The sequence below is a fragment of the Polyodon spathula genome, chromosome 17 (assembly GCF_017654505.1).
Source record: "Polyodon spathula isolate WHYD16114869_AA chromosome 17, ASM1765450v1, whole genome shotgun sequence".
Taxonomy (NCBI): domain Eukaryota; kingdom Metazoa; phylum Chordata; class Actinopteri; order Acipenseriformes; family Polyodontidae; genus Polyodon; species Polyodon spathula.
The window spans coordinates 12,626,150-12,650,309 of record NC_054550.1 but is presented as its reverse complement, the minus strand read 5'-3'; the positions used below and the strand labels follow the sequence as shown (position 1 = coordinate 12,650,309).

The following is a 24,160-nucleotide window of genomic DNA, read 5'->3' as shown; positions in this document are numbered from 1 at the left end:
CAGCTCCAGACCCCCAGTTGCAACGCCCCACAAAAATGACGGCCGAGGATCGACCTGACGCCTATTTGGAGGTGTTTGAAGCTATGGCGACCTCGGCCGGGTGGGATCCAGCCCGGTGGGCTAGTTACCTGCTTCCTCAGCTCACGGGGGAGGCGCAAGCAGCAGCGAGAACGCTGTCCCCGGAACGGATGATGGATTACCCCACGCTGAAAACCGTCATCCTTAATCGCGTGGGGGCCACACCGGAGGGGTATCGGAAGAAATTCCGAGAGGAGCAGTTTGCGGTAGGGGAGCACCCACGAGCCATCGCCCACCGTCTGAAGGATTACGCACTGGGTTGGTTGAACCCGGAGCTGAACACCAAAGCCAGGGTGGTGGAGATGATCGTGGTGGAGCGCTTCCTGGAATGTCTAGCCCCGGAACCTCGGCTGTGGGTCCAGCGGCAGGCACCAGACACGCTGGACCGGGCGGTCGAACTTGCCGAGCGGTACCAGGCAGCAGAACCAACGCCCGCGAAACTGCCCGGGAGGAGTGCGGCTACTGGATCGCCCCCTCAACTGGCCCCAGAAAGGGCGAAGGGACTGGGGGGAAGGGGTAGTCCAGGATTTGGTCGGGGGGTGTCGGCGGGAGCTCCCGGCCCGGGTACTGGGGCAGGGTGGGGATACCCACGGGCTGCTGCAGTGTCGGACCGGGGTCTCGCGCGGACGCCTTATCGGCGGGCCCCTTTTATGGCTCCAGTGTTTTCCCCTCTTTCCAAAACTTCGGGGAGAGAAACCAGCCCACCGAGGTGTTGGACGTGCAGGGAGGTGGGCCACCTCTCCCGGGACTGCCCCGTGATGGAGTGTGACCTCAGCCGACCAGGTAAGCACGTTCAATTACCTCAGTCGCTTCAGCACACGGGTTTTGTTATTCCTGTGACAGTGGATGGTACAAAAACCCAGGCTCTCCTGGATTCAGGGTGTGGTCAGTCTCTAGTACAGGAGAGCCTAATCTCACCGGGGCATAAACGTATATTGGGACGGGTGCATATTAAATGTATTCATGGGGATGTCCGCTCCTATCCCAAGATAAATGTGTGTATGACTATTGGCCAGCAGGTGACGCAGGTGCAGGTAGGATTATGTCCTCGATTGCCGGTACCAGTAGTTCTGGGACGGGACTGTGAGCAGTTTAAAGATTGGTTGGCTGCTCTGACAGCCCCGTCTTCTTTATTGGCTAAGAAAGAGGAAGTAATTGGAGAGATTTTTCCCTTTCGCGATCCAGAATGGTTTTGCCATAGATTTAAACCCCGTAAAACTAAACGGGAGCGTCGGATCGCTAAGAATGAGGGCTGGCAATGGAGGGAGTCGGAGAAGTTTCAGGTGGGGGCGGTTGGTGAAGAGTCCGGGGGGGAGGTCGCGGAGCCAGCGCAGGGGTCTGGCTCGGCTGCCTCTGCTCGGGACCGACCTGACCCCGAGTTGGAAGCCATGGGAGCTGATTTCTTAGCTCGCTCCCGTGACTTCCGACTCGAGCAAGGGCGTGACGACGTGCTGGGCAGGCTCTTTGACCAAGCAGCGGTGGTTAATGGTCGGGTGGTCGAGCCCAGACGCGCCGCCACGTACCCCCACTTTGAAATTGATCGAGACCTACTGTACCGTGTTGATAAATTACCCCAGACCGGTGAAGTGCGTCATCAGTTGCTCATTCCTCAGCCCTTTAAGGAGGATTTGTTGCAGCTGGCTCACGCTATTCCCCTGTCTGGTCATTTGGGAAGGGATAAAACTAAAGCAAGGCTTGTGTCACGGTTCTTCTGGCTGGGGCTGGATGGCGATGTTAAGCGGTTTTGTGAGCGTTGTGGGGAATGTCAGAAGGCCAGCCCTAGAGCCGTTCCACGAGCCCCTCTGGTGCCTTTGCCCCTAGTGGAAGCTCCGTTTGAGCGTATTGGGATGGACATAGTTGGGCCACTAGAAAGGAGTGCGGCAGGATACACCCACCTACTTGTCATTCTGGATTACGCTACGCGTTATCCAGAGGCAATTCCCCTCCGATCTATGTCCGCTAAGTCTGTTGCCAACGAGCTTGTGAAGGTTTTCTCCCGGGTGGGGATTCCCAAAGAGATACTAACCGATCAAGGCACCAATTTTATGTCCCGGCTAATCCGCGGAACATGTAAGCTTTTGGGAATTAAGACCATTAGGACCTCTGTGTTTCATCCTCAGACAGACGGTTTGGTGGAACGCTTTAATAAGACCCTTAAGAACATGTTGCGCAGATTTATTCGTAGTGATGTGCGTTACTGGGACCAGCTGATTCCTCCCCTTCTCTTTGCGATCAGAGAGGTTCCCCAGGCTTCCACGGGGTTTTCACCATTCGAGCTGCTGTATGGGCGGAGACCCCGGGGCGTGCTCGATCTGGTCAGAGAGATGTGGGAGGAGCAGCAGGACAATTCGACCAATACCGTCCGGTATGTGTTGGACCTGCGCAAACGTCTTGAGTCTGTTGGGAAATGGGCGCATGACAATTTGCAGCAGGCGCAGCACAGACAGGAGACACAATATAACCGAGGAGCCCGGTTGCGCACATTTCAGCCGGGGGATAAGGTACTTCTATTATTACCCAGTTCTGAGTCGAAACTCTTGGCTAAGTGGCAAGGACCCTTTGAGGTTACACGCCAGGTTGGGAAGGTGGACTATGAGATCTGCCAGCCGGAGCGACGGACAGAGAAACACATTTACCATATCAATCTCTTAAAGCCTTGGTTACAGCCAGAGGCGTTGTTAGTGGCGCATGCAGATGACGTCACGGACCTGGGACCTGATCTTTCTGTGTTGGCAAGAAAAGGATCGGTACAGATTGCTGAGAATCTGACACCAACGCAGAAATGTCAGGCTCGCGGTCTGGTGGCGGAGTTTCCTGACGTGTTCTCTTCCGTCCCGGGGCAGACTCGAGTAGCCCATCATCACATTGATATTGAGCCGGGGGCGCTAGTTCGCCAGAGGCCGTACCGTATACCTGAGCGTAAAAGACAGGTAATAAAAGCGGAAATTGACGAAATGCTGAGACTGGGGGTAATAGAAGAGTCCCAAAGTGACTGGAACAGTCCGATCGTTTTAGTCGATAAGCCAGACGGGTCAACTCGATTTTGCATTGATTTCAGACGAATCAATGAGAAATCGAAATTTGACGCTTATCCGATGCCCCGAGTAGATGAGTTGCTGGAGCGTCTAGGCACGGCTCATTTTATGACGACACTGGATTTAACGAAGGGGTACTGGCAGATACCCCTGACTCCGGAATCTAGAGAGAGGACGGCGTTTTCGACTCCCTTCGGGTTGTACCAATTCAGGACCATGCCCTTTGGGTTGCACGGAGCCCCCGCCACTTTCCAGCGGATGATGGATCGCATCTTGCGGCCCCATCAGCAGTACGCCGCTGCTTACATAGATGACGTGGTTATCCACAGTGAGGATTGGCCGAGTCATCTGTGTAAGGTAGCGGCGGTGCTGCAATCCTTGCGGGAGGCGGGGCTCACTGCTAACCCAAAGAAGTGTGCCATTGGGAAGAGTGAGTCGGAGTATTTGGGGTATCGAGTAGGGGGCGGCCAGATCAGACCGCTAGTTGCTAAGGTGAAAGCCTTGGCTGACTGGCCGGTTCCTACAACCAAAACCCAGGTGCGCTCTTTCTTGGGACTAGCGGGCTATTATAGAAAGTTCATCCCGAGTTTCGCTACGCTCGCTGCTCCCTTGACAGACCTCACCCGGAAGGCTGCCCCAAATACGGTTCAGTGGACGGAGTCGTGCCAGAGGGCCTTTCTCGCCTTGAAGCGGAGGCTGTGTAGTAAGCCAGTGCTATGCAGCCCGGATTTTGGTAAGAGGTTCACCCTGCAGACGGATGCGTCAGAGACAGGTCTCGGGGCAGTGTTGTCGCAGGAGGTTCGGGGAAGCGAGCACCCAGTCCTGTATATCAGCAGGAAGCTCCTTCCCCGCGAGAAAAATTATAGCACCATCGAGAAGGAGTGTCTCGCGGTAAAATGGGCAGTCGAGTCACTCCGGTACTACCTCCTGGGGCGACACTTCACCCTGGTTACAGATCATGCCCCCTTAGCATGGCTTCACCGGATGAAAGATAGCAATGCCAGAATCACACGGTGGTACTTGGCCTTGCAGCCCTATGCCTTCAGGGTAGTCCACCGAGCAGGAAAGCTGCATCAAAACGCAGACTTTTTCTCTCGGGAAGGCATGGGGGTGTAAGATTTTCGAATGAACCGGTGGTGTCATTCTGAGGGGAAGGATATGTAACAGGGAGAGATCTGTGCTGACTCTGCTGGCGTGTTCACGGGCTGCAGGAAGAGGGCGGCAGTCGCCCAACAACCGCCTGTGAGTCATGGCAGTGACACGGGGAGGTGGGAAAGTGTGAGTGTGGACTTTCCCCCTCTCTGAATGGCCGAGAGGCGGGTCTTGGGTGATTGTCGGTCCTATAAAATAACGCTCTGTTGTTTCCTCAGGTCTGCCCACTTAGACGCGCTCAGGGTGCGGACACTTTGATTCAGGACCGGGAATCAGCGAGACAGAGAGAGAGAGCGGGGAACCCTTGGGCAGACCCCGGCGTATTGTGAAAGAGCAGGCGAGATAGCCGAGAGAGTAGGACGGTGATCCGGGTCGTGCGGGTAGCGGCGACCGGGATAACGCTGCCGAGTGCAGCACCTTTTATTTGTAGTTTTATTACTGTTTTATTTTCCCTTGTTCTTTTCGCCTTCTGTTTTCATTATTATTTCTTTGAGCACCTGCGAGTGCATTTGCAGGTCGTGTACCAGCTGTGGTATTTCCGTGGTGCTGTCTATCATCGTTGATAGGCAGCCCACGGTCAACAGTGCCCTCTACCGGAGAGAAAAAAAAAATACAAGGAAAGGAAAAGAGCCAGCCTGAAATAAAACTGGGCACCTGTGTGGTGTTTCCCAAATACACCTGTCTGTCTCCTTGTCAGTGAATTACCCACACCCCTTCCACAGTGCCACAGATTCTCGATGGGACTGAGAGCAGGACTTTGACTGGGCCACTGTAGGACATTCACTTTTTTGTTCTTGAGCCACTCCAGTGTTGCTCTGGCCTTGTGCTTGGGATCATTGCCCTGCTGAAAGGTGAATTTCCTCCCAAGCTTCAGTTTTTTAGCGGACTGAAGCAGATTCTCTTGCAGTATTTTGCTGTATTTTGCTCCATCTATTCTTCCTTCAATTATAACAAGAGTCCCAGTCCCTGCTGATGAGAAGCATCCCCACAGCATGATGCTGCCACCACCATACTTCACTGTAGGGATGGTGTGTCTTGAGGCATGGGCAGTGTTAGGTTTGCGCCACACATAGCGCTTTCAGTTTTGGCCAAAAAGCTCTATCTTGGTCTCATCTGACCACAAAACCTTTTCCCACATCGCAGCTGGGTCACTCTCATGCTTTCTGGCAAACTCCAGACGTGCATTCAGATGGTACTTTTTGAGTAACGACTTCTTTCTAGCCACCCTCCCATACAGGCCAGTGTCATGCAGATCTCTTGATATGGTTGACTGGTGCACCATTACTCCACTCCCAGCCACTGAACTCTGTAGCTCCTTCAAAGTGATTGTTGGCCTCTCTGTGGCGTCTTTCACAAGTCTCCTTCTTGTTTGAGCACTGAGTTTTGAGGGACAGGCTTTTCTTGGCAGTGCCTGGGTGTTGTGATGCAGCTTCCACTTCCTGATTATTGATCCAACTGTGCTCACTGGGATATCCAAACACTTGGATATTATTTTGTACCCTTTCCCTAATCTATGCATTTGTATAATGCTCTTTGGTCTTCATTTTCCTTCAGATTCACAGCCTTACCAATGATCTTTCAACAGTGGGGTTTTTATCCAGAAAATGTGACAGCAACTTTAATGGTTCACAGGTGGAGGCCAATGGTAAGGTAATTGTGTCCTTGTTAGGGCAATTTCTTTCATCTGTGCAAACTGGGAGCTTCCACAGCACAGGGGTTGAATACTTATGAAGCAAGATATTTTAGCTTTTGATTTTTCTTAAAAATATTTCCCAACATAAAACCAATGTCACCTTACAATAGAATGATTCTGAGTTTCAGTGTTTAAAAATAAAATATCAAACCGAACGAAATTTCAATGTACCATTTGTAATTCGGTAATATGAGAGAATTGGTGAGGGGTCTGAATACTTTTGCAAGGCACTGTATATATATATATATATATATATATATATATATATATATATATATATATATATATATATATATATATGCGTGTATATTTAAGGGACACTGGCATTGCTGTGGTGTGTAACAAGGTAATAATGTACATTTTATTTGAAAAAGTTCATTTTGTGAGCAGGGCTCAGGTATCTCTGTGAAGCTTTTCATCAGTAAGCAGTGATTTAAGAACAGGTGTCATTCATTAGTGACTTATTTGCTTTATTGAGTAATAACAGGCCAGCTGACCTCAGTAAAAACAATGGGAGAGAAGGCCGTTGTATAATTTCCAATAGTAAAGGACCTGAAATCATAAAGCAAGTTTATTTTAATACTATTTGCAACGAATTATCTTACTAAACTGATGTAAATGCTTTTCAGGGTCTTATTTCCAAGTGTGGACCGCAATGAACCAATGGTATCTGTCCCTCTATCTGCCTGTCTGTCACACTGTACGTGGTGACTGCAGGAACTGCCTATTCTCCAGACCTTTATCAAACACTCCTAGTCTCTGAGAGGCCTTCCGGATTACATTTGGGGATAATCCCATAAACTGTTCATTTTAAACACATTTTATATAATATAAAGGATTAAGGAAGCATGCGTGTACAGTGGATTTACTTGCTAACATTGTAGCAGTTCACTGGATTTTGCCAGTTCAGCCCCTGCCCTGTAACACACGAGGACTGTGTAGAACAAGTGTTCCTATGGAAACCATAGTCCTTGAAGGGCTGGAGGCCCTGAATAAAAGCACTTTGAGCCTAGAAATGGTCTCACACATGAGAAATTGGAATTAGCTGTTTACATAAAGTAGCATTCCTAATATTGCAGCAGACAACATGTCTTATTCTGAATACAGGGCGGGAAAGGAGGAACGGAGAGAGGAGAGAGGGAGTGGGAGGGGGAGGAAGCAGTGTGTTCCCCACTGGAAGGATGAGAAGCATCTGTGTGATGTGAGGGAGAGAGGGTGGGAGACAGGAGAGAACAAGGGATGGAGGAGAGGGGGAGGGAGAGTGGAAGAGAGGAGGGAGAGATGAGAGTGGGGGGAAGGGAGGACAGAGGGTGAAAAGTGGGGTGTTCCCCACCTGAAGGATGAGCAGCATCTGTGTGATGGGAGGGAGGGCCTGCTCTTTAATGCAGGGCAGCAGCTCGTCCAACGGCAGCTTCAGCAGGACAAGGTCCCGGAAACCCAACAGGGCCATCTGTCTGATAGTGAGCTCCTGACCCTGCCAGGAGACATGGAGAGAGGCGTCATACTACAGCTTCATATGCACAGTTGACCTGGAGAACCCAGTGTGCTCATGAGAAAACACTTATACTAGAAGAGACAACAGCACTTACTTTAGATCACGTTTAAATTTTTGCCAGCTCGCAAAGCTGGTATGTTCTCAAATCTGCCATTTTGAAGGGCACCGTGACTTATAATGCTAAAAGGATAGCCGTACCATTGTGCACATTTCCCAGCCTTCACACACACAAACACACACACATACACATGTACATGCACAAACACATGCACACACACATGCACACACACACTCACAAAGACACATGATGTAAAGGGGTTGATGTGGCTCTTTGTTTTTCTCTGTATCGTATGAGTGCGTATTGCAGTGATGAATGTACTTATTTACCTGGACAGGGTAGAAGATGGCCTGTAATGTTGGCAGGATCTCGGTGAAGAATCGGTCCCACGTCTCAGACAGAATCAACACCAAACTGTCACCTGACAAGTGAAGAGCACATTCAGTGCTAAGCACAGACAGCAGTCAAGATGATGCATGCCATCACACTGGATTCTGATGTGCTCAGTATTTTCCAGAATGCACAGCATGGCACATGTATGAACATATGCACGTTCTAATACATAGGTATATTCTCAGTAGTGGTTTTAGGCACATGCAACCCATGCAATTGCATGGTGAACCCTGTTGTTGTGGCTCAGTTACTAAAATAAAACTTATATTCACCTCAAGTCTGTACCAGCCATTTTACCATTCTTTTTATCTATACACCTTAAACAAAAAAAAAACGCAACATGTCGGGGTTTAAAGCTGTGTGCAAGTTTATGTCAGTATGTGCCGCTTAATCATGTAACCTACAATTTAAGCTAAAACGGTAAGACATTTAAAAATGAACACATTTTGACACACTTTAAACAAAACTGAATACATGTAGAGTGTCTCACATGCACAGGAATACGTGTTTGAATGAACCTGGAAACAAATTCAAATAAATGTGTTTCCAACTGATGTGTCATCCCCGTCTCTTACGATGATCGACTAAATCTGCAAGGGAAATTTGCTGGGCCTGAATCCTAACCTCAGTGTTGCCTTGTGTCTGCTTTTGACTGTGCCTGTCACAGCAGTGTCAGCGGAGAAAAGCTTTTCATACCTGTATATGAAATGAATAAAAAACTATTCACTTTCTACAATGTCGCAGAACGTTTGACTGGACTAGGGCAGATATGAATTGTGCATCACATTGGCCAAAAACTGGGTTATTTAACTATAATTGCAGACTTTGCTGCTGCGAAAATACAAAAGGTTAACTTCTAACTGTTTGCGAGTGTGTGGTTTTTTTTACGATTGCTGTAGTAAAATGCAATACATTTAATAGTGCCGTTATTGCCCTGTTTGAAAGTCATGGTATCGTCTTACTGTTAAGAATATGGAATAGGGGCCCCGGAATTGAGCTTTGCATGGGACCACCATGGGATAAACACTGCCACTGTCATTCTAGTTATACATGAAGAAAATAGTCTTAGGACAGAGGGAAGGGGACACTCTTTCACACAGACAGTGGTGAGAGTTTGGAATGGGCTACCTAGTCATGTTGAGGCAGAATCTAATAGATCCTTTAAGGCCCAACTTTTGGATGGGTTGCATTGCCTCCCCTTATACTGGTATACTGTGTTTAAATCTTTTGCCAAATACTGTTCAACAACAGAGGAGAAAAACGGCAAAGTCAAGGTGGAAATAAACACAGCAGAGCTCTTTTTAATGGCTTGGTTTAGCAGGCACATCTGAAAATCAATGAATTCCACACATTATTATATTCCAATGCATTCTACTGGCAGCCTTAATGAAGTAAAGTCATTCCAAGACCAGACAGAAAACAATGAAGGCTAATATCCCTCCTTAGAATCTGACAAATGATTTACTCTGCTAATAAATTATTAACATTATGAGAATGCTCTGTTTAAAAACTTTCCTTTATTATAAAATATTTTATTTGTGCCAAACCTAGTGCCCCCTTCCCCTTTTGTCTCAGTGCTGCAAGCTCACAGTTCAAAGCAATAAATACAGTAAAGACAGCGCTGATGGCAGTTTCAACAAGATTCAATCACAGTTGTTCTGGAGTCCTGTCTCTCTGGTGTTTGGGCTCTGGCTTACCCTGGCACAACTGGATCTTCTCTGCGATGTGCACCAACCCTTTGCTGAGGAGCTGGTTCTGCAAAGGAAACAAAACTGTTCATAAACACAACTGAGTTTTAGCTTAACATTATTGCAATTATCTTCATCAACTTTTCAGTTATTTGGTACTTGTATAAGGAAAGCTGTAGCACAATTAAAACATATTTCTTTCCTTAATCATATAGACAAATGTTACAGCTAATGATAAAGGCATTAGCCAGGTCTACTGGTAGTTGTGTCTTGAATTCCAATACAAAATGAATGTCTCAGTTTGCAAGTGGCCCTTAACCTACTTTATGTAATCTGCATCCACCACTACAGCTTTATTTGGCTACTTCCTCTATTGTATTCTTGGAAAGCAGACCACACTTTGAAACGTGTCTAAGTTTCCTGAAGTTGCAGCAGTGCTTACTAAAGAGTTGCACCAACTTTTCTTGAAAAAAAAAAAGCGAAAAAACTTGCCAGCGAGATGCACACAGGTCTATAGGCACGCCCATACGCTGAGGATAAGCGTCTCAGCAGCAGCTGATAAGTGTGAATGCTTAAAAACATCCTTTACTGTGCAACGGTAACATTGATAAAGATCACATTAAAGCACCGCAAATGTTTTTTTTCATAGAATTTCACTTGTTGCTTTCTTTTCAACTCCCAGCACATAAGCGCATGCAGCTGTGTGTGTCGTTAGTTTGATAGTTTGCTTTAAAAATATGAAAAACCTCAAGGTGGTTCATATTTTAATGATTTAGATGTGTTGTGCAGATCAATGGAATATTATACTCTGCTTTCTCTACTTCAAATGTCACTGTAATATATTTCTACATTCCCCTTTATAGCTTATAATGTTTGCAATCACTCCTAGTGGTTTGCCGTGCTTACAATGCTTCCCCATACCTCTCTGTGCTTTACAATGCTTCCCCATGCTTTCCCATACCTCTCCATGCTTTACAATGCTTCCCCATACCTCTCTGTGCTTTACAATGCTTCCCTATGCTTTACCATACCTCTCTGTGCTTTACAATGCTTCCCCATACCTCTCTATGCTTTACAATGCTTCCCCATACCTCTCTGTTCTTTACAATGCTTCCCCATGCTTCCCCATACCTCTCTGTGCTTTACAATGCTTCCCCATGCTTTACCATACCTCTCTGTGCTTTACAATGCTTCCCCATACCTATCTGTGCTTTACAATGCTTCCCTATGCTTTACCATACCTCTCCGTGCTTTACAATGCTTCCCCATGCTTTCCCATACCTCTCCGTGCTTTACAAAATTACAGATTTTAGGCTTAATAATACAAAGTTCAGCAAAATTTACCTGGAAATAATCAGAGATAAAGGAGCCCAATTCGGTCTTCAGCAGCCTCCTGTTGGGAGAGATTGAGAGCGATGGAAATGAGGAAGGGGGACAGTGTGCTGAATGCTGCAAATAATGCCTGCATAGTTTTGTTGTTTGTATGTAGAACATGTTACTCTTGTTTCTTTTTTTCATTTTTTTCATTTTTCAATTTCTTTTGTCTTGTTCTTTTGCAAGCAGTGGATGTTCATTTATTAGAAATTAAACAACAGTGGAACCTCGCTGCTGAGGGCACTCAAGGGATCAAAACAATGTATTCTGGGATGGCCTTACCACTGAAGTGGACAAAAATGACTACAAAAGATTTAGAAGTGAGTAGTTTTTCGAGATTTACGATTATACTGTAAATTTATCGTATAATCGTAAATCTCGAAAAACTACTCACTTCTGAATCTTTTGTAGTCATTTTTGTATTACTTTAGTATAAATACATGTTAATTTGGATTCATATGTTGTTTTTTTCTGACTTTATGTGAACGAAAAGACACAAATTTACCCGCTTTCCCATTGGAAATAGTGATATTTTGAAATATCACTGTCCTGGTCACAAAAGCAAAGTTTGTGGGGAATAATAGCCATTTTCTATACTTTTGAGGCATAAGCAATTAGGAAATAACACTTACTACCCAGGAACAAAAATTGTGTTACATAGTGTAATCTAAATCAAACGTGTAAAACAACTGACATGATGTCGCATCCAGGTTTTCAGTGGGATTAGTGCTGTAGCTGACAGCATGTTGGTCTCAGTAGAGAGGGAATTTCATAGGGGGTTGATGTGCTTGGGATTGCAGAGAGACACTTTAATACTGAATGCAGCCAGGTGACATTCATATTGCAGGTAAATGAGCTAAGTGAAGGTGTCCAGTTTGTCATGATGTTTATAAAACAGCCTCTAATATATATAACACTTGTATGATGAGATGCAAAGTTATGCAGATGGAATCCTATAAAGCCGATATTAACCTCTGTTTGTCTCAGCCATTGTGTGAACTCTCACAGGCAGGGCCAGGGCTGGGCCGGGCAGTCAGTCAGGCAGCCCCCTTACCTGATGCTCTCGTTCAGGGTGTACAGCTCACTGGTCTGCAAGCCTCCTCCTTGGAACACCTTGATCACCGCAGTCTGAACACTGACAACACAAACAACACCGTTTCAACACAGTTCGGTAAACGCTTCTCTGCACACTGACAACACAAACAACACCATTTCAACACAATTCAATAAACGCTTCTCTGAACACTGACAACACAAACAACACTGTTTCAACACAATTTAATAAACGCTTCTCTGGACACTGACACAATGCAAGTGTAACACACAACAACTGAACATGAACACATGTCAGGTCAGGCGTCTATGTCAGTGGTTTTCAACTTGTGGTACATGTACCTTTACTGGTATGCAACAGGCTTGCCAGTGGTACTCACCATAGTAATGTATCAATCTGTTTGTACCACTGAATCACAGAGATATTATAAATTATGAAGCAGGGCTCCAGACTAACCACTAAAATGGTTACAAATACAAAAATAAAAAAAAACATTTTGACAGCTGTTTTTTAGGGGTTAGGCACAGAAATGCTGCATCTCCCTTTAAAAGAAAGTGCTAATATTTAAGAAGGCAACATGCATAAAAACACAAAACACATATCACATGTTTTAATAAACTGAAGTGACAGAAGGAAGGTAACAATTTGATCCGATAAAAATGCTCGTCAGTGTAGAGAGGTGCTGTATTAACACCAGCAGAATACCTGAACCCCAGTTTCTTGCAAAAAAGTTGTGATGGTGACCAAACATGTGTGAGTACTGTTGTGTAAAAAAGTAGCTTAAAATGAATAGTTGCATTTAAGAAACGTAGAACAAGAACAGCAACAAATGCAAATACATTTAAGGCTTGTGTAATGGACAAGTGCCATTAACAGAATGCCCTGGAAACTTAAAATAAAGAAAATAACTAATGAAGGGCTGTAATGCAGCAAAAAGCGCAAGAACCAAACAAACAAGTAAGTGAAAAGGTTACCGTACCAAGCTGAACAAAGTTATCTTTGTGAACTCCAAAAAACAACCAGTCAAATCGTGTCTAAATAAGGTTTTGAGTCAACATGAGTCATCCCAGATATAATAGATTTAGTTACATTGTTTACCATCAGGAGTTTAGTATGGATTTCATAGTTAGATGATGAGCTGATAGCAAACACAGTAATCTAAGAGCACTGTTACCATTATGTAAAACAGTAATGTAGCATGAGCTTTGTACTAAAGCAGAGTCAGCTGTTGCAGGGAAAACAAATTTAACATTTAAATGTGAAAGCAGAACACACAGAAATACTTGGGACTGTAATTAGGAATTGTACTATGTACTGCAACTTACTTGATTGCAGTAAACAAAACAAGAAACACCATTTACTAAATGTATCTCTCAGATTGTATGACAATGTGCTCGCTGTGGTGTATTTAATATGTAGATATAGCAGAATAAAGTCACTACAATTTAAACTTGTTTTTACTGAAAAATAAACGGTATGCAAATCATAAGAGCTGTCTGTGTTACATGCTGTCAGATCAGGACTTCACTAACACTGAGCAGAGGGAAGCTGCAGAATGTTATTCCCTATATTACAACTGTACACAAATAAAGGTGTGGTCTCCAATTCAATACACAACACTTGCAAAATATTTAAACTATAAACATGCTGAGTTCATTGCAGTCATCAGCTGCACAGATTAACCACTCAGCGGAATGAAGCAATAAACAAGCGAGTACAGACAAACCTGGTTGTAATGGGGTAGGTCTCGGTTTTACAACAGCAGTTTAAGATTGCACATAGTTACTGGTACACCTGGTGGTCCCTGCTGGAAACACTGGTACTGGAGATGAAAAGGTTGAAAACCACTGGTCTATGTCAAAGTCAACACATTTGGTGTAGCAAGCAGTGCTTTATACTTGACTTAGAGAATTGCAGGATAGTGTTGTGAAGGCAGTATCTCATTGGATCACAGTGATTGTAGCTAAAACATTCCATAAAATCCCCACAACATGAACATCCTTTCACTATATTTATCTTTCTATTGGCAGTTTTGAAAGAAATCTTTGGTTTAGAAAACATGTAATTTTATTTTAAAACTTGACATGTATGCTGACTTTGCTTTTTAATAGTGAAATTGTCCCAACCCCTTCAGGACCACCTTTCCTGGACCAGCTGCTTCCCCTAATGACTGCTGCTTTGTCCAGCTGTTTCCCCTAATGACAGGTGCTTTGTCCAGCTGCTTCCCCTAATGACAGGTGCTTTGTCCAGCTGCTTCCCCTGATGACCTTCACCTACCGAGGTTAAATAACCCAGAAAGTGAAGCGTAACATACATCCTGATCTCATGTTTTGAAATGAAGTACTCTTCACATTTGAGACCTATATAGTCAGTGCAACTACTTTAAGTGCAAGCAGTGGGTGGAGCTCCTGTTTTCTTATATATACAGCTGTGGCAGGGTGTGTATGTCACTGGCATGCTTGCATAACAAACACGCATTAAAAACCGGAGACAGGTATTGATGACAGTTCACTTCTTGTTTTGTGAACAGCCAAATAACAGACAATACCTCATTATAAGAGACACAGGAACAGTAGGCAAAACAGGAGCTCAGCCTTGTTTAGAATTGTTTAGTCACGTTCACACAGTACATGATCATTCTGGGTGACTGTTCCTCGAACAAACATAATTCCACTGTCACTGTGCTGTTGATTTTAATTTTACTCTGGTGTCACAGCACTTTAAAGTATTCAGAGCTAACAAAATAGTTCCAGTAAATCTTACAAGCGCACATTATGGTAAAGGTGAATTGGAGTTTTTAATGGTAATTTATTTATATGTTTAGCTTCTGGGATTTCTTTTAAAGGAAGTAAATGACAAACATTTACAATGTACGCGGAATGGTTTTTCCTACAAACACTGCCACAAGCAACTAAATATTCCTTTATGACTGAATTGCAGGAGTAAGACGGGAAAGTAGTTTTTTGTCCACAAATGCTATAACAAAATACCATTCAAAATCTAACATAACTTTAACATAACGGAAAACATCAGATTTACAAACTGATGATAATACATATTAGATTTACTGCAATTCATCTGTTACTAGGTGTAAGTTAAGAGTGACGGAAATACTTGGGTTCCTCTTCCTATTCACTTCTTAACACTCAGGGAGCAAAGACCACGTCTACTGATCCAGAGTTTCAAACAAGCAGTCAAAAAATCTGAGGACACTAAATAGTGCATCATCACAACTGTCATCTGAAACATTACAACACAGAAAACAGAAACAGCTTTGTTACATAATTATCATCAGCTGTGTTTACAATCATGCAAAGAGCCCCAGGGAGTGGATTCATTTCCTTCTAAGGATGGTTCCAGTAATCAGGCTACAGTGATGAAGCTCTGCCGCGCTGCTGAATCTGGTTTAGCCTGCATGCTGCCTGGATCCCTTCCACCAGGTCTTTAGGACCAATAGTGAAGATTATTTTTAACTTCAATTCCATTAGAAGTTCCTACGAACACAGAGGGGAAAACTGCTTCCTCTTTTCACAACAAAAGACTGTCTATTTCTGTAAGCAGTGTTGATTTGCATTGGCTGATTTCCCCATTCCCTCGATGGTGCTATTCCAATGTACCCTTTAGGAGTATGAGAAAATAATGGCAGTGAAAAAGCTTAAACACAACTTAAAAACATGTCTGTGGCAGGCTGGTGAGTGGATAGAGGCCCAGAGACAAAAATAACTTTTATTATAAATAAACACAAAAATGAAAGTGCGCAAGGGCAAAATAAAAAATCTTCAAACACAAATAGAAAGACAACAAAACTTACAAAAAAAGGTTTCCAGGCTGGGCAATGCCTTCACTGGAATCAAACTTTCAAAAATACAAACAAAACACCAACCTGCTTCCTCAACTCCCTCCTCCCAAATGAGAAGCAGAGGCCTCCTTTTACGTCAGGTGGCTGGGCGCTGATTGATCATTAATTAAACTAATCATCTAATCAACACCGGCCACCTGAACACAATGAACCCAGGCAGGTAGGGGAATTTAACCCCATCCCTGCCAATTTCTAAAGGGCAGAGCTGTGCTCTGCCACACACCTCCCCGCAATCGGCCAACTCCCCCCTCCCCCCCCAAAGAGTCCAATTATGTCCCTTGGGTGGGCTGTTTTGGTGGGTGTTGGGCGGTGTTGATGTCAGAGCCCCCAAGCCTTCTTTGGTTGAGGGGGCCCCGAATCTCCAAGGTAGTATGGCGACTGTGGCCCGGCTCCCTCTGGTGGCGGAGGAGGCGGCCTGGCTCCCTCTGGTGGTGAAGGCGGCGATGGCGGCCCGGCTCCCTCTGGTGGAGAAGGCAGCAGCGGACCCTCGGGAGGCCTAAAAAACAAGAAGTAGACACCAGCAGCCCCAGGCAATGCGGAGCAGCAGGCAACCCCAGGCGATGCGGAGCAGCAGGCAACCCCAGGCGATCCAAATACGTCACCCCTGAGCGGAGCGGGCGTGGCATCCTCTCGGGCTCTGGGGACGGCGGCTCCTCCTCCCTCTCGAGCTCTGGGGACGGCGGCTCCTCCTCCCTCTCGGGCTCTGGGGACGGCGGCTCCTCCTCCCTCTCGGGCTCTGGGAGACGGCGGCTCCTCCTCCCTCTCGGGCTCTGGGAGAGACGGCGGCTCCTCCTCCCTCTCGGGCTCTGGGAGCGACGGCGGCTCCTCCTCCCTCTCGGGCTCTGGGAGCGACGGCGGCTCCTCCTCCCTCTCTGGCTCTGGGAGCGACGGCGGCTCCTCCTCCCTCTCGGGCTCTGGGAGCGACGGCGGCTCCTCCTCCCTCTCGGGCTCTGGGAGCGACGGCGGCTCCTCCTCCCTCTCTGGCTCTGGGAGCGACGGCGGCTCCTCCTCCCTCTCTGGCTCTGGGAGCGACGGCGGCTCCTCCTCCCTCTCTGGCTCTGGGAGCGACGGCGGCTCCTCCTCCCTCTCTGGCTCTGGGAGCGACGCCGGTTCCTCCTCCCTCTCTGGCTCTGGGAGTGACGCCGGCTCCTCCTCCCTCTCTGGCTCTCGGGAAAGCGGCTCACCCCTCTCTGGCTCTCGGGAAGACGGCTCACCCCTCTCTGGCTCTCGGGAAGGCGGCTCACCCCTCTCTGGCTCTCGGGAAGGCGGCTCACCCCTCTCTGGCTCTCGGGAAGGCGGCTCACCCCTCTTTATTGGAGTCACCGGGGCATCTCCCATGTCTACCGCCAGGTAATTAACCACCATGAGGGCAACCTCTGGGAAGGACGCCAGGTGGTGTTGTTCCTCCCACTGTTCCCACCTCTCCCCATCTCGACACCATAGCGTGTTGATAACTATGGGGAGATCGTGGACGAGGTCTGCCTCAGGATGCATCAACCAGTCCCAGATCTCCAGGGACTGTGGTGAAGGTGATGGTGCTGGAAGTAGTGGGGTGGCCCCTGATGCCCGGGGTGAACACTGCACCTCTTCCTGGGCCTGGTTGTAGGGGCATCCTGCCCAGTTGTGGCCGTCCTCCTCACACCGGCCACACCAGTTTGCAGGTGGCACATCTGGGCAGGACCGCCAATGATGGTCCTCCTTCCCGCACCAGGAACACCAGGGGAAGAGGCTGGCCAGGTCCTCCAGCGGTGGCTGCAGCAGCTTACATTTCTTCAGCTGCTGCTTGTCTTGCCTTTGCCGCTGTCTGCTCTTCTTTCCCATGTTTTAAAAAATTTATCCCAAAAATTCCACAAAAAAAAAAAATAATACTGCTCTGACCCTCTAGGTGACGCTATCCCACTGCTAACACCAAATGTGGCAGGCTGGTGAGTGGATAGAGGCCCAGAGACAGTCTGAAGTTCAAAAAAATAACTATTTTATTATAAATAAACACAAAAATGAAAGTGCGCAAGGGCAAAATAAATCTTCAAACACAAATAGAAAGAAAACATAACTTACCAAAAAAATAAGGTTTCCAGGCTGGGCAATGCCTTCACTGGAATCAAACTTTCAAAAATACAAACAACAAAACCCACCAACCTGCTTCCTCAACTCCCTCCTCCCAAATGAGAAGCAGAGGCCTCCTTTTATGTCAGGTGGCTGGGCGCTGATTGATCATTAATTAAACTAATCATCTAATCAACCCCAGCCACCTGAACACAATGAACCCAGGCAGATAGGGGAATTTAACCCCATCCCTGCCAATTTCTAAAGGGCAGAGCTGTGCTCTGCCACAATGTCATACCTTAAATTCCTAGTACGCTGCAAGTGCATCTGTTCAACCAAATACACTAATTATTAAGGAGCTACTGTCTGCCAGCAGAAGAATGCAAAACCTAAAATGCGTAAAAAAAAACACCTTTTTTTAGCGTGTTGCTAATATTGCTGGTAATGCTGGGGTCTCCTAATGGTTCTGCTAGGGTCCTTCATAGTAATAGTACACTGAGATGAGAATGGGATCCCAAAGAACTTTGCCCATGCAAGGAGATTATATAATACGCAGGTGAGACCGCACTCTGTCCTATTATATAATACACTGGTGAAACCGCACAGTCCTATTATATAATACACTTGTGAGACCGCACACTGTCTATTCAGGGCATCAAAGGGCACCAAAGGGACATTGTGGCACTAGCCATAGTCCAAAGACGAGCAAAGAGACTACTCTCAGGGCTTAAAGCAATGAGATAGGAAAACAGGCCAAAAGAACAGAATCTATTTAGCCTGGAACAAAAAAGGATTAAGAGGGACTTAATTGAAGTCTTTTTTTAAAAGGAGTTGACAAAGTTAACCCTAACCAATACTTTTAGTACAGTACAGAAACCAGGACTAGAAGACACAATTGGAAATTAAGTGGAGATAGGGGGATTTAGGACAGAGGAAATGAGACACTTGAGGTGAGGGTATGGAATGGGATACCTTGTCATGTTGTTGAGGCCGAATCACTGGGATCCTTTCAGACCCAGCTTGACAAAGTTTTGAGACAAATCAGCTACCAGGAACTGGGCGAGCACTGATGGGCACGAAAGGCCTTGTCTTTCGTAATTTTTTATTAATGTTCTCATCCAAGGGGAACAACAGTTCTAAGAACAACACAAACAAGTCATTTGATGGTGAAAATGCCTGGCAGTGTATAAACATTTATGATTCAATTTCAGACACACACTTCTCTGAAAGAGATCTCTCTGGGCCATCTGAAACAGTAATTTGCCCTATCAGTATTTCAACAGCAAGACAATCACAAGAAGAGAATTCCTCAGATAGGATCAGCCTCGCTCAAATTCCATGAATACCAGACCCTGGGTGCCATCTAATAATCAATTTATCAAGCATGGACATGCTGCATCTAATAATCCATTTATCAAGCCTGTACAAGCTGCTTCATCTAATAACCCCTTTATCAAGCCTGTACAAGCTGCTTCATCTAATAACCCATTTATCAAGACTGTGCAAGCTGCTGTATCTAATAAACTCTTTATCAAGCCTGGACAAGCTGCTGTATCTAATAACCTCTTTATCGAGCCTGGACGTGCGGGGCGGCACACTGTGTGGAAGCTCACAATAATGCTGTCTGTACCACTAAGGGAAGGCAGCTGGGAAGGCCCTTTCTCCCGTGTTTACTTTTCTTCACCCTGGAATAACCAGCAGCCCTGCACCCTGTAATCTCAGAATGTAGCTAGGAGTATACAGAGTCAATAATTCCTGCAAATTACTGGGTGCTAATCCAAAGCAGTTTATCTTAACCAGTCCACAGCACATTTAGCATGTGCTTGATGCTCACATTGCTGGCACATGATTATTTTATTATAGTATTTAAAAAAAAAAAAAAGCTGAACGATAAAAACCTGTAGATACTGTACATAATTTAACTGATAATAATGTACATAGAAATCATTTTTTGGCTATCTATTCCATTAATTATTAACAAATACTATTGATGGGTATACAAAAGTGTGCCATTTGTAAGGATAAAGTGAGATAAAGGATAAAGTACAAAAGTAGGGTTTTTGTTGCAACTGGTTCACTTTGTTATACATTTGCCTCCATCGCATTAACATCCATGGTCACCAGTTGGTAATATGTTGACATAACACTTCCAGGTACTTGCATGTGCAATATCAAGACAATCAGAGATAGTGAGGTCATTGGTCCATTTGATGTGGAGTGCCTATTTACCATAGTTTACCATGGGTTACCATGTGTTTACCATACCTCTCTGGGCTTTGCTATGCTTTAACTACATTTTATTACACTTTACTATGCTTTTACTTTTACAGAAGTTCATGCAATATATTTAAAATGTCCGCGATGTTCCAGCAATGTGTTTCATTTGGGAGTGTAGACTCTAACAGGAGAGAGAGGGAGAGGGAGAGGCATTGCATTACCTGTTCCACGCTGTGCTGTTGTTAAGCTGCAAGGCCTGGCGGGCAGCATGGAATCGAGGGAGGTCACTGAGAACCGGGGAGCTCATGAAGCGAGGGCGTGGCCGCCGGAAGGAGCCCATCTTGTGGGGTGGAATTGTGGGGTCGGAAGAGGGGTGTGGAGACCCTTGGAGATGATGGGAAGGGGATCTGAAGAGCCAGCTCCACAGTGAGATCCAGCAGGTTTCCACTGCAGATACACTACAGAAACCACATCCAGGAGATTCAGGAACCTCTAGCTGCCAGGGAGAAACAGACAGGGAATCACTGTCACAAAAACAATCTCAAAAACATGTCCTAATCAGGGAGAACAGACATGCCACCAACACCCCTTGATTCCCATACTGTTAATATTCTGTGGCTCAAGAAGGTCATTCAATACAACTGGATGCAGAGTTTTCCAGATACATGTAAAAACGGTCAGACATGGCTTCCTCTAATCACATTTATAAACACTCCTTGTTGTGTCAAGCCGGCCAAGGTCTCTTATACAAAAGCAGCAGCAGAAGAAATGGCTCAGCCTAGTGTGCTTTTTGGAAGTCCAAGTACAGTACATGATGTCAATTCTTGCAGTAACCATAGAAGTCCAAGAGGGTTGTCCTGGTCCTGTTCTAACCTGTGCTGGATGTCTCCTGGGGTGCTGCCGGTTTCCGTGGTTTTACATGTTATGGAAGTGAGGCTGATGGGTCTGTAGCTTCTTGGTTCACCTTATCTCCCTTTTTAAATATTGATACCACATCTCTCATACAGCTTACTGTATATGAAGTTCACATGTTAAAAGTTCAGAATTATCTATCAAATATAGTACAGACTCAAATTAAGCAGAACACATATTGTAAGAAGACAATTCTGTCTCGTAATACCCAAGAATTACAAGACAGAATCATCTTTATAGATCTAATACCGACTCAGCTGGTTGTTTTAAAGCTTTAGCATCCCTGCCATATCTGGCTATAAATGGCGTCCTGGGTTACCCCTGAAGTTCCAGTAAGAAGCTGCATGTTTCCCTTTGCTATTTCTGTAAGAAAGAACTGAGTTATTTTAAACTGAGAGTCTGGCAATGACTGCACAGATCAAAGAAACTGAAACTGAAAAACTGTCATCAGAATTGTAGTTTTTAAATATGGTAAACTCACTCCTACACACAATCTCAATAAACACAAAACAAGCAAAAAAAGTAACAATTCTTGCAATGAAATATAAGAAGTTCACATGCTAAATCAGGAGGAAACCAAGCACAGTGTTTTGAAAAGGGGAATTATAAAGTGAAAACACTGCTGTTGGAATCTATTCCACAATAAGCTGTACAGAGGTAGGTAACTTTCCACATATAAACCCTCTAAACATGATAAAGAGGTTGATGATTAACAAAAAGAATAACAGTTCAGTACAATGTCAATGACACACTGCTAGTTGAAAGCATCTGCCATGTTATACAGTAACAACAACATTTGTGATCATGTTTATAACAGTGTTATACAATAATGACTATATTTCTTATGTTTTATAACATTGTATGATACATTTTATAACATCACAGCCAACTGCGGAAAGTAATTTTTCTTTAATTTACAAAATCTTCATATGAATGAATTTCTAGAATTATATTAATAAGGATATAGTTGGGGGTCCCAGTGAGAAAAAAGATTGAGGACCGCTTATCTATAAGAACCTTTATAGATGGTTTATTCATTTTAGACGGAAATAAACCAAAACAGTTAAACAGACAGACTACTGTACAATACAAAAGTATAAGCAAGTGGCATGCATACCCCCCACCACAGCTGTGAATACAAAAAGCGCTACCAGTATACATGAACTGAATCCACTATGTGCTCATGTGCTATGCTATGCACAATCAGGAGCCTCCTTAAGGAACACCTCCCAATACAGCAACAAAAATGTTCTTACACAATTACATATCCAGTGTGACATACCCATAGACAGACAGAGAGGCGCTTCCAATATGCGTCCTGCCCATGTTTCATGTGTAAAACCATGAGGAGATTTACACAGCTAGCTGCCTGACTGAACCGTTCTGACATGCACCGGGGGGTTGATTCATCTCTGGCCTGAACAGTTCAATAAACCAACCTGCCTTCCTGTTCTCTGCCTGTCCTATCAAGCTGCTCGGTGCCAAGCCCTTTAAAAATGCAATGAGAGGGCAGGCTTGTGCAGTGGCAGTCAGTGGATAATGGTGAATTGTAGCATATTTAAACCTTTGAAGAGGATACACTAATTACATCATGTTTATTTGGAAGAGGCCATACAATGAATCAAGCATCAAGACTGCTTTTTTTTTTTTTTTTTTTTTTTTTAAACACAGGGAATTCCCCCAGATAGCCAAAAACAATTTCACGTGGAGACAAATAAACCTCAGGACTTGCTGATAAATGGCAACACAACTATTCTCCTTCCTGCTTCCCCATTTCTAAACTATTTTAAACTTGTTTACAGCTGTGTACAAGTTCATACACCCAGAGCTGCTGCTTTGTGAAAATCTGATAAGCAAGTTCAGTAAAATATATATTTGGTTATTAGGAAGGTAATCATACACTAATGTCACCATATGATAAATATCACAATATGCAGGTCACAATACGATATGTATCATGATACACGGTTCTGATAGGCTACTTGAATGATGCATAATAAGACCAAATGGTCATTTAAAGATGGAGAAAAGCCACAAATTAAATGAGTTACGGAGACCATGCATTCATGCCAACTATAAACTATAAACTATAAACTACAGTGAGCTCTGCTGTGCTTCAGGTCTTGTAGCATGATACCAACCATACATACTTCTTTTATCATACAACAAATCTTGTAAAGAAATATCATGATTCATCAATACACGATGAATCGACACACCCCTAATTGGATATATATATATAAATATATATATACACACACACACACACACACACACACACACACACACACACACACACACACACACACACAGTGCCAGTCAAAAGGTTGAGTACACCTGCTTGAAACCAGGTTTTTCCTGATTATCGATGCTTTTAACTGTATAAACTTGTCTATAAACACTTAATATTTCATTATATGATACGTGTACTTATATAAGCTGATAATCATAAGTGAATTGCATTCAAAAATTTAATTTTTAAATGAAAATGTAAATCTTGTCAATTTCAATTAAATGGTCACCCAAAGCAAGGGGATTTCAGTCTGAAGCCCAATTCAGTTAAAAGTCTGAAATGTGTATAATACAGTGTTAGAACACTGGCCTAAGTATAACAGTGTCTTTGTTAGATGTTCTCTGAGTTAACTAGAATGTTACCTTTTGTCACCAATTATTGTTAACAGGTGAGGGTCCATGATTACTATAAGTACAGGTAGCACAAGTTTGTCATTCCTGAATGTAACGGAGCAGAAAATGGCAAAATATTCTCAGTTAAGCAAAGAAAAAAGAAAGAAGACTGTAATTACTTGTTTCAACATCAACTGTTCAGAAGAGATTGCGTGAAGCTGGCCTAACTGGAAGAATTGTTGCAAAGATACCATTGATCAGAGTGCAAACTAAGAGGAAGAGACTTGCCTGGGCCAAAAAACACTGAAACTGGACGTTTGAGGAGGGGAAATCGTTCTTATGGACCGATGAGTCAAAATTGGAAATATTTGGGTCCAACCGCAGAGTATTTATAAGACGCAGAGAGGGTGAGCGCATGAGTTCTGCATGTGTGATTCCCACTGTCAAGCATGGAGGAGGCAGTGTCATGGTCTGGGGTTGC

At 44.7% G+C, this 24,160-nt stretch overlaps 1 protein-coding gene across 2 annotated transcripts in view; it reads right to left on the bottom strand.

Moving 5' to 3' along the window:
* The window catches only part of LOC121329638 (proline-rich protein 5-like), a 52,014-nt gene that overhangs the window by 7,315 nt on the left and 20,539 nt on the right, over positions 1 to 24,160 (bottom strand). Inside the window, exons 1-7 of one of the 2 annotated variants that reach the window (XM_041275332.1) lie at positions 22,337 to 22,574; positions 20,364 to 20,638; positions 12,021 to 12,101; positions 10,937 to 10,985; positions 9,602 to 9,659; positions 7,841 to 7,932; positions 7,292 to 7,432 (exon numbers count right to left, since the gene is read on the bottom strand). In XM_041275332.1, the coding sequence (XP_041131266.1) occupies positions 7,292 to 7,432; positions 7,841 to 7,932; positions 9,602 to 9,659; positions 10,937 to 10,985; positions 12,021 to 12,101; positions 20,364 to 20,638; positions 22,337 to 22,444 (804 nt within the window). In that variant the 5' untranslated portion in view covers positions 22,445 to 22,574. Of the gene's footprint in view, positions 1 to 7,291; positions 7,433 to 7,840; positions 7,933 to 9,601; positions 9,660 to 10,936; positions 10,986 to 12,020; positions 12,102 to 20,363; positions 20,639 to 22,336; positions 22,575 to 24,160 lie in introns of those variants that run through there. The other variant, XM_041275333.1, reaches the window with a different exon arrangement.